General features: G+C 42.3%; 1 protein-coding gene and 1 long non-coding RNA gene across 3 annotated transcripts in view; one reads left to right on the forward strand and one right to left on the reverse strand.

The window, feature by feature from the left end:
* The window catches only part of LOC102231248 (microtubule-associated serine/threonine-protein kinase 1-like), a 51,225-nt gene extending 40,616 nt beyond the window's left edge, over positions 1 to 10,609 (reverse strand). The window contains exons 1-2 of one of the 2 annotated variants that reach the window (XM_023348840.1): positions 10,084 to 10,609; positions 9,757 to 9,900 (exon numbers count right to left, since the gene is read on the reverse strand). In XM_023348840.1, coding sequence (XP_023204608.1) covers positions 9,757 to 9,795 — 39 coding nt within the window. In that variant the 5' untranslated portion in view covers positions 9,796 to 9,900; positions 10,084 to 10,609. Of the gene's footprint in view, positions 1 to 9,756 lie in introns of both variants that reach the window. The other variant, XM_023348839.1, reaches the window with a different exon arrangement.
* The window catches only part of LOC111611625, a 30,569-nt gene that overhangs the window by 3,561 nt on the left and 16,207 nt on the right, over positions 1 to 10,801 (forward strand). The window contains exon 2 of the long non-coding RNA XR_002754129.1: positions 1,463 to 1,542. This is a non-coding gene — a long non-coding RNA (uncharacterized LOC111611625). The remainder of the gene's footprint in view (positions 1 to 1,462; positions 1,543 to 10,801) is intronic.

Below are 10,801 nucleotides of genomic sequence, written 5' to 3' on the forward strand. Positions count from 1 at the left end.
AAAGATAACCAACAATGACCTGAATGTGTTAGAATTAAACATGCGCTTGGTTCGTTTAAAGGGGCAGTTCCCAGTTATGTATTGTTATGTATTTTCCATTTTATAGCACAACTACTGTTACCTCCAGTTGCTATAAAAAAAAAAAACCTACATATATCAAAATCTGACTGAAAAGAAATTTGATGCCTTGAAATTGGGCCTCTGTCTCTTTAAGAAGCTCCCGCTCCTTCTGAAACTCCGGCTTCAGGAAGTCATCGCAACATGGTAACGTTTCACCAATTGACATGCTGTGACATTGTGGCTGATTTACAAAAAAAAATATTCAAGAAAAAGGGAAAAAAAAATGTTTTTCTTGCAATAATTGAACAGATCTTTTCGTCACTGATTTCAAATGCTCGTGTCAGAAGTTGTTGCACACAACCAGTTGTTAGGTTGGGGGTGTAGTAACTTTTTGACAGAGGGCCAGGTTGGTTTAGATAACCTCTCCTCTTAATAAAGTCACACAGTGATTTCATCCTGAATAAAAAATAAACAAATAAAAGTCACAGTTTGCAATACTCCCACAGCTGCTGCTGCTCAAAGTCTCACTATTTTAATAAAGGGAGGATAAAAATTCAATATAATACGACTGGAACAAAAAAAAGCTTCTTTTTTTTGTGGGTCTGACCAAATATTCTGAAGGCCGTGGCTCAAAGCAGATTCTCCTGCGGTTTAATTATCTTGACGGAATAGCGTGCTCATTGCTCACTGCACGGCTGCCTTCCCCACGCCGCTGCGTTCACAGATGCAGCTTGGAAAAACGGCAGACTAAAAGCAGATGTGGGACGCCGAGGGATCAGCACAGCTGAGACTAAATGCTAATGAATCTCTCCGTTGATGTAGGTCGGTTGTTTACACAAAGCACCTTCTGATTCCTGACCACGTTTTTTTAAGTTGAGCCACAGCTCGCGGTTGATCCAGGGCTAGCTGGATCCTCGGGGGACCAGAAAGCTGAGATTTGAGCTAAGAAATGATAGTCTGATCCCTTTAGCTCCAGGCTGTCGGTCCGACGGGGTTAGCATGCGAGTACGTGTTCCCGGGATTGAACGAATAAAGGGAAACATCAGTGTTCATACACTCTTAAGTAGAGCTGTCTTAGAGTATCTGAGCCTGATGCAAAAGTATTTCCATGTACAAACCAATATTAGGGCAGAAAGTTCATAATTACTAACGGTGCTACACTTATTTGAGACACTATTCGCACAAACATTAACGTACGAAGTCGTGAAACAGTAGCTACCCCACTCAGAGGGTGGTTTTGTTTTCGGTGTTTTTAGCGTCACTGCATTTTAGCTGAAGGTATTGGTCACCAGCTGTGTTTCCATTCACCATAATAATGTGCAATTTGACATTTCAAAATTAAATCAGGAAGCACAAAAATGTCTAAAAAGCTCTGGTTTTTTGTCTTTTTTGCCATCACAAGATCAACAATCGGATGTTACCGCTGGTGAAGTCTACGAAGAAGGAGACGACGACAGGAAGTGGTTGGAGGAAGATGGCGTGGTATGTTTTTTTTAATGACATACAACATGAACAAACTAATTCATGGATGATTTTAATCATGTTTCTTATTTCACAATTTCATAATTGTATGTCTTTTCTTACATTAGCGCAATGTTGACAAAGTTTTGAGCACATCTGTAATTGGAACACAGCTGGTGTTGAGCAGGAATGCTTTCGTCTCGGTGATGGAAACACTTCCAATAGTGGAGCTAATTTTTCATTTAAGGCTTTAGCATTTTGCCTAACTTTGAAAACATTTAGCTCACTTAGCTTCCAGATAAATCCCAAGGCTCTAATTTACCTGGCTGTTTTCTCAAATTTCACTTTAATCAAGTTCTACATCTGTGTTGGAGTTTTGGCGATTATAAATATGGTTGAATTTAGCGCTTTAGCATTAGCTTCAGCTAAATACCTTGTTTGTTTAGCTTTGTATTAGCTCTGTGGCTTTAGCACAGCTAACTGTCTTACTAGCGGTGCCCACCACTGATTTGTTGGAACTGTAAGTACAGCCGTAACAGCAAATGATCAAATAAAGGCAGTTCTGTAAAAGTATCAACGAGGGGAGGTTTGTTGAAAGGCATGTGTCCTTCTCTTTCCACTTTATGACACAAAATCCAAGTAAAATACTGAAATGTTGTTACATCAAAATGGGAACAATTTCAAAGGGTTAAGCTGTAAGTTTGAGCACATTGCTCATCACCCAGGGATTTACATTTGAACGGTTCACTTGCCAATTTACTAGCAAGTGAGAATGTGACGGGATTTAAGGTGTGCTTAGACATGAAGTATGGCCAGTCGGGGACAAACATTAGATGCAGCCAGTAAAGGCGGTCGTAAGCTACAGCCATAAAAACCTCTTACGACTCTGGACTGAAGAAATGAGACGAGGAAAAGGAAAGGAAAGAGAAGCCAGGTTATGAGAAAATAAGATTAGCTAAGCAGCATGAATATAAAGTGCTCTGCTCACTCAGGACGGCAAGGCCGTTCATTTTGTCAGACAGTGGAGAGCTGGCCGGGAGACAAACAACGATCAATCGGAGAGTACGCATGGGGAAGATGACTTGTGCGCTCTTTGTGTTCTACGATAACCCAATGAAACCTTTGCGGCTCTCATCATACGGGCAGCACAACTTTAACCGACATGAGAAGCAGCCAGGATTCGTCTGAGAAACAGATTGGGAGCAAATGTGAACCGTTCCTTCGCACCCGCAGGCAAATGAAGCCCAAATCGGACTTTTTTCACGGCAGTCTGAACAGACCGGTTCCGATCTTTTCACCGTCTTAAAAAAAAAAAAAAAATGAAATAAAAAATCCGATTCGTGCCGCTTCCACATGCGGTGATAAATCAGAAAGGTGTCTGATAGTTTTCCAAGCGTCTGCAGTCGGAACGGTCATGTGGCACTTAATCCGACTTTTACGTCGCAGAGAAATGCAACGTGATTCTGCGCCGGAAGCAGGATGTAAACAATGGCTGGGAAAAAAAAAAAAAAAATCATAATTCTGAAATTATGATTGAAGCTTGTGTCACTGAAGCGCACTGACTTACACACCCAAACGGACGTCTTCTCTTCACAAGCTTCAGTCAGTGCTCCATGTAAAAACGTCGACCGATTTTAGCAAGCAACTTTCTGGAATACGGTTGATATGTTTTATGCAATCACAATCTAAGCTTTAATGTTTTCTTTAAAGGTCTGATATCAATTGCACCACTTCCTTGAAAAATAAAGACGTAGGCGTTCTTGTCTGCGTGTTATTAGGTGGCACAAAGACCACGCTCTTGTTATGTAAGTCATGTCAGAGAAAAAGCCTCATGGTTGTGACCCCTGACCTCAGCCGCAGAGAAGAGGGGTGTGTCACCATATGGTGCTGAAAGAAGGGGTGTGTGTGTGTGTGTGTGGGTGGGTGGGGGAGTGCGTGGGCGGGGGAGTGTTGGTGAGAGAGAGTGAGGCCCAAGGGACTGACATGGCAGCTTAACACTAGGACTACCAGGATTTTGAGAAATTCCTATCTCTACCAAGAGGGGCCAGATTGGGTATCTTCCTAGAGCTACCGAGAGGGGCCAAACTGGGTTATTAGCATCCAAATGTGGCCAAACTGACGACTCTGAATGGTCTAATTAGCATCCCTGTAGATGAGCAGGGGGGAGGAGAGCCAAACTCACTACATCAACTTTCACGCTCAAAACACAGCAGTTAAAGTCACCTTCTCCCCACTCCCCAATTCAACATTTAGGCGTATGCTCACAGTTTATACATATAAAAATGACTGCAAACAGACGTGCAATTGCACTGTTTCTCTTAATTTTAAAACATTTCAGTGGATAATTATGTAAATGGAATAGAAGATAATTTATTTTTAAGATTTTTTACTCAATTTTTACCATTTGCATGTGAAAAAGGCAGAATTTTGTGTTTCATAGACTCAAGTGTGCTCACCAAAGTGTTTAATGTAAACATTTTCATCAAATCCAAGGTTCTTTATTGCATTTACCTTTTTATCAACCCTGATGGAATTGAGTTACAGAGACCAATACCTTTACCCAAGCAATTCAGAAATGTTCTTCTGACATTTTTACTGTACCAGCTTACATCTTATTCAGGCCCAAAAACTGGATACAGTTATCTGTCGATGATAGGCAGAATGTATCTTAGGGAGAATTTAAAGTTCAACACAGGGCTAACACAGAAACACACCAAGATGGCTACTTAGATGTACTAAAACAAGGTATTTTGAATATTATTAATATTTATGCTTTAGCACTGCTAGAGGAAGTCCAAACACTAGGGCACGAGAGAACGCAAACTCTACAGAATAAATCCAAGGCTACGATTCAAACTGGAGATCTTTTTTTCCAAGGAGACATTGGTAATTACCACACCGCTGTGCTGCTTCTGTGTAACTTTGTATTTACTGATATTGTACATGAAAAATGTTTGAAATGTATCTTTGTTCAATGCATTTGTGATTTTTTTTTCACAAGTGAATTGGATAAAATACACAGCAATCTTCAGCATAAGATAGCTCATCTTCTCCACAAGTTGGAAAAAATTGCATTTCCTTTCCCACTTATAACACATTGGCATGTGATGTACAAGATGTTGAGAGTGGATTTGTACACATCTGCCACAGGTTCCCAAAGTTTCAGGAGAATTGGGGTAAATTCACACCAGCCCTCTTTAGCCCACGTTAATACTCTTTTTCATTTGCCTAGAAAATTTGGTTGATTTAGGGAGGTGTGAATGTGTACTCAAACTCTAATGCGGACCAAAGAAGTGAACTCTGGTCCTCCTAAAAGCCTAGGTCTCAGTTCAGCTGAAGTGAACTGTAGTGCGGTTTGAATGTATACGTGAATGCCAAGTGGTCCTGAGACCGCTCCAAAAGCAGGAAACGCACTACAGCAGAGGGTACTTGTGTGAAAAACAACATTCTCCATAGTTTGATGCCTCATCCCCGACTCATGCTGAGCAGATTTTGTTGAACAGTGTTTGTTTTTTCACATTTACCCAAAGACAAAATAAACATCCAACAACAGCTAAAATCTGAGGCCACCCCACTTTTGCTTACATTTTTAAGAATCAAGTTGTGCTTAGTGTCTTGTTCAGATTTTGTTCTGTCATTTCCTTCAGTGATTCTTAGTGCAGCATTTTCACAGGCAAGAGGATAAACAAGTTGCTAATGTGGTTTCATTTGTTTAACACAATGCAGTGTGAAAGCATATCTTATCAACTTAAAATGTAACAGATGTTACAATTTTGAATGTAATGATTATCATGACATGTAAACAAAAACAGAGTCACGTCAGATTTTAGCAGTTGTATGACTTCATTTTCATCTTTGGCAAAAGACTACCAGCAATTCCTCCCGCTAGCGCAAGACATGCACATTTGCTTTGGTTTATTTATCCAGAATGCTTTGACCTACAATTCACGTTTTGCTTTTGGAATGATATTCACTTTGCTTGGCACATACTTATGCATTCAAACCACACCTAATAACCCTGGTTATTAGGTAGACCAGAGTTTGCTTTTCGATTTCTTTATGGTTCCATGTCATAAATGCCGGGGGTTATTTCTGTGTTTTTTATAGAGATAAGAATAACATTGATGCTGTGTAAAAGATCGACAGCTTGTTGAGTATTTAAACCTACAAAACCAACAGCAGAAGAGGCAATCAACAGACGGGGGTGAGGATGCATGCAGTGTGATAGGCTTAGACATTGACAATTGTTGAAAGGATGTAGATGACCTGCATGGAACAAGTACTCTTAGTTTTCCTGCTAATTACTCTCTGATTCCAACTGAACACACCTGGAAGATGGCAGCTAACATCCTTTCATCGACATCATTAAATTGACTTTTCACCATAGTGTACTGTGAAACCCCAGTCCTCTATTGCAATTTCAGAGAAGAAATTATAGAAAAGACCATAACCATCCACCAGTCACTACAACAGCTTATTACTAAATAATTAATATAGGCTAGTGGACAGACATTTCTGCCTATAGTACACATTTAAAATCAATTAAATGGTGCAGTTGTTGTTGCTTGTTAGGTTAACAACTGACCTAACAAAACGTATGCAGTAGATCATGAACAGTTTATTAGCTGATAATTTAACCACTAAGAAAAGACATTTAATTTTGTTGTAAAGTTTGCAAAAAAAAAAGCCGTAAACAAAGGATGCAAAATATACAAAGTTTTAGAGCGCATCTGCTATTAAACTGGTTAACATGTTGTTTAAAAAAGAAAATTGAGAGTCAAGACAAGATACTAGAGGGACAAAACTTAGAAAACAACATCAGGATTTGTTGTAAGAATTACCATGCAAAGAGAAACTATGCATGGGACTTGAAATATACTGCATTTGGTGAGCAGGGGGGAGGAGAGCCAAACTCACTACATCAACTTTCACGCTGATTGTCCTTGGAACAGGACAGTAATGGCCTTATTTACATAACAAAGGCGCCTCTTCACACCCTCTCTTGGAGGGCCAAACTGGCCCCTCTTTGGTAGCTCCAGGGACAGGGCCAAACTGGCCCCTCTCTGGTACCTGGACGAAGATTCCCATTTTGGGAATCTTTGGTAGTTCTAGTGTTAACAGAGCATGCAAATCCAATCAGTTGTCATCAAACCATTTCATACACACACAGCCATAAAGATGGCATGTGAACATGGAATGTGTGTGTAGACGTAAAATGCCTGCATGCTTTATACCGTAACACTTATTCTTACACAGAAAGCATCCATTCTCTTTAAACTTACATACAGGTAAATGTTTCCATACAAGAATATTCACGTGTCCGAATGAAACAGTTCAAGTTCAGACCTACGTTAAATTGAGAATCTTTGAAAAAACATGTTTTTTAACAGCTACTCTCTAACCGATCTGAGCGTGAGTTGTTTTGAAAAAAAAAAAAAAACAAACAGTGCAGCCTCTTCATGTTTATCACATAATGTCCTGGGAAGATCAATTTCAGTCGAGGTTGTAGCAAAGTGCGTAGTGAAAGCAGAGAATTGAATAATATCAGCTAAAGTTGCTTTTCAAGATGGTGGGGACGTTTTTCAAGATGGCCACCATGTTTGTTGTCACGGCGAGTCAATTTTCGCGCTGAAACCGGGAATGTAGGTGAATGTGTTCGGTGTCGAGTCGCAGCGCATCATGACTCCTTGATCTTGTGTTTCCTTTTGACGGTGGCGCTTTTCAAAATGGCCGCCACGGTCGTAATGGAGAATATGTGTTTGCACTGGTGGGCTAACGGCTAACGGCGGACAAAAATCCTGACTGCAGAGTCATGATCCTCCGTTTCAGCAAAACAAGCCGCCAGCGCGCAGTTTTGGAAATGAAATGCGTCGCAGCGGGAGGGAGCTGCGCGCAAACCACACACATGGCCCACAGGCCCCCCGCTCATCTCTGCTCAGTTCACTTGACTGAACCGCACCGTGGCAGAGGGAGGGGCCGAGGGAGAAGGCGAGGGCGGGGTCGTGACCCCTGGTTGCCTCGGAGTAGATGAGCGCAGTCGTTTGGACGCATCATATCGACACGCATCGGTGCCCATCTGTCCCACGTGGATCTAGTGCAGCAGACGGTGCCGAGTGGGGTTGGGGGTGGGAAGGCTAAACCCCGATGTTAGGTGAGCGAGAGCAAAGCCGCACACATCAGAACATTAAATGTGTGTGACCTGAATTACGGCACACAGAAACTTCCTGTCTTGGAGTGGAATCGGGTCACGTTGTGGCAATAGGCTTAAGCAGAGAGTCTGGGGGGGTATAAGGAAGCCTTTTTTTGAAGAGCTTTGTTTTCTTTGTGGTTTTATAATCAGCTTGTTTTAATCTGGAAATAAAATAACAAAACATTTCTGCAAACTCAGTCATAAGTCAGTTTGCAAATTGACCCCAAGGATTTCAGCCGGATTTAGTTTAGGTCAAATAGCCATGAAAGAAGTTTGAATTTGTGTCTGATGAAGCACTTCACCATTAACATGACTTTGTTTCTTTTATTTGTTATTCTGTTGAAAAACCATAGAGAACCTATTTTAGTTTGCTAGTAGACCACTAAATTTTCATGGAAGATCTCCTGACATATTAAAGGGGCTTTATTATATGATTTCCAGCCAGATACTATCATCATTTTATAGCATAATCAAGTAACTATGTTGACTTCACTTGTTATAAAAATGCTGTATATATCAAGAAATGTGTTAAAAGAAAATTTTACTTTGTAATTCAGCACTTTGAAATTGGGCCTCTGTCTCTTTAAAACCTACTATTTCTGAATCTCTGCCTTCAGGAAGTCATCACAACATGGCTCCTCTATTAACCCTTTAACCAAGTTTTGTTTTTACCAGAGTTTCACCCAGAAGTGGCTCCTATAATGAGCTCAGCTGATGCGCAGTTCCATCAGGTGTTTGCTAATTGCTGCTGGCTAGTCTGAAGGAGCTGAGTGGGGGAGGGCTGCTCTGTCAGACGGAAGCTTGGAAACTTCAGCTCTGAGGAGGAGCTTTGTCCTCGAAGGCGGGGCTAGGTCCAACCAGGCGTTTTGCATAACTGAATAGTTGCCATGGAGATTAAAGGAGTTCTTAAACATGCAAGAAAGAACAAAAGGAACACTCCAGGAATGTTTTTGATGAGGGAATAACATTATAACATGTTGTAAAGCTCAAAAAAGTCAATTTTACACAACACTGCCCCTATAAAAAAGTGTAAAGAAACAAACCTCTAAAAGGCTCGACTGGGCATAGAGTGCATTTTCATAATCCTGTTTAATGCCAAACCTACTAGGCGTATGTGTTTCCAAAAAAGGTCAATCTTAGTTTCTTCTGATGAAACACATGGTAATGGCAGAATCATGCAGAATCACATTGCTTTTCTTCAGTGTGGCAGAAATCTAACTGGTTATTTGCACTGTGAAACATGGTGGTGGCAGAATCATGATTTGATAGGATCCGGATCGCAGTCTTCTGGTTCGTGAAGAGGGTGTGTTATAGGCGCGCCGATAAATATGCTACAGTTCCCTTAATCTTGGGAGATTGGCGATCAGCTGATACTTGCATGCGAAACCGATCCTTCCTACCTTTGCAAGGGTCTAAAAAATTAAATTCAATTAAAAAAACTAGCCACTGCTCTACTGTGAAAATGGACCCATCCACCAGCAGGAAACGGACTGCGGCGCAGGGCATTCTGGGTGAATACAACCGAAACAAACGTGCTAGCCCTCGCACTGGAGGGAGAAACCACCTCTAAAATCTGATGCCGCTTCATTGTTGTTTACATTTTGAGAAGAAGGAAGTCGCGCTCTTCTTCTTTTAAGGTTTTTCATGTAGTTTCGTTAAGTGGTTCATGGTGCAGCGCCACCACAGGCGTGGAGGGGAACAGTTTTTTTTTTTTTTTGACTAGCTCTGATCATTTCACACAGTGCAGTATGAAAACTGTTGCTCCCCAAACCGAACTCGGTCTACCGGACCATCAGGGGTGAAAACACCTTAAGAAATGGACATTTCAAGCAAAGAAATATAAATGAATAAATTATGTTTTTCGTGCTTTTTTTTTAAAGGTAAATGACTGGCGAGAAAACTGTACACTTAAATTTGACAAACCAAAACTTAGAATAAGAAGAGAGAGAGAGAGAGAGAGAGAGAGAGAGAGAGAGAGAGAGAGAGAGAGAGAGAGAGCTTTTCCATCCATGAGGCAGAACTCCAGCCTGCTGCGGTCGGCTCACCTGCAGCCTGCGGCGCCTGATTATCCCCGAGTCATCCATGGCGTAACGAGGCGGGCATGCAGGGCTTCCCCTCGCCTCGCTAAATCAGTCCTTTGACCCTGAACCGATATGTCTCTTTGAGCAGGCAGGGCGAATGCATCCGAACTGTCCACCACAAAAACAAAAAGCAAACACACACACACACACACACAGCGGCACTCTGAGTGAGACCGGGGTCACGTAGAGGAAATCCGCGGACGCACGCGCTTGTCAAGCGTTGCCATTCGCTCTGTTTTTCCCTCTTTCTCATAGAAAATGAAATAAGAAATAATTATAATCTCTCCTCACAACAAACGGCGCTACTCCTTTCAGCGTGGTGGCCGGTCTGCGCCTCTCTGCGGTCAGACATGCTTGCCCTCTACGCGCTCATGGATCCCGGGAGCATCCTGGACTTTTGCGGGGCTCCGGCGCTGTCCAGCTGGGCGCCAGAGAGGCCTCATGCGGGCTGGTCCGAATCAAAGTTCATCCGGTCCGTTTCTTTTGTCTTTCTTCTTCGTCGTCGTCGTCTTTTGTTAGAGCCAAAAATGTGTCGGCGCGTTTCCGCATCTGCACACAAAGAGCGACGCGTCCACAAACGCCGTCGTTCCTCATCAGGGGTGCGTGGTACCGGGTACAGGAGCCGCGCCGCTCATCCTCACTGAGCTCCTCCGCCGCAGATCTGCTTCTTCCGCTGCCGTAAACATTGAGCGCCTCCTCCCGCAAAACACGCACCCACTTCCCTCTCTGCTTTCTTTCGTTCATTCATTCATAGTTTTTTTATTTTTTTATTTTATGTTAACTTCCCGGGAAGCGGACGGAGTGACAGAAGCGAAAAGCAATAACGCGATATTTCTAATCTTCCCTGGGATTCCCCTCTCGCCCCTCCTCCTGTTCCCGAGTGGAGGTCTCGCTCTCTCTCTCTCTCTCTCTCTCTCTCTCTCTCTCTCTCTCTCTCTCTCTCTCTCTCTCTCTCTCTCTCTCTCTCTCTCTCTCTCTCTCTCTCTCTCTCTCTCTCTCTCTCTCTCTC

Source organism: Xiphophorus maculatus, chromosome 16 (genome assembly GCF_002775205.1).
Source record: "Xiphophorus maculatus strain JP 163 A chromosome 16, X_maculatus-5.0-male, whole genome shotgun sequence".
NCBI lineage: Eukaryota > Metazoa > Chordata > Actinopteri > Cyprinodontiformes > Poeciliidae > Xiphophorus > Xiphophorus maculatus.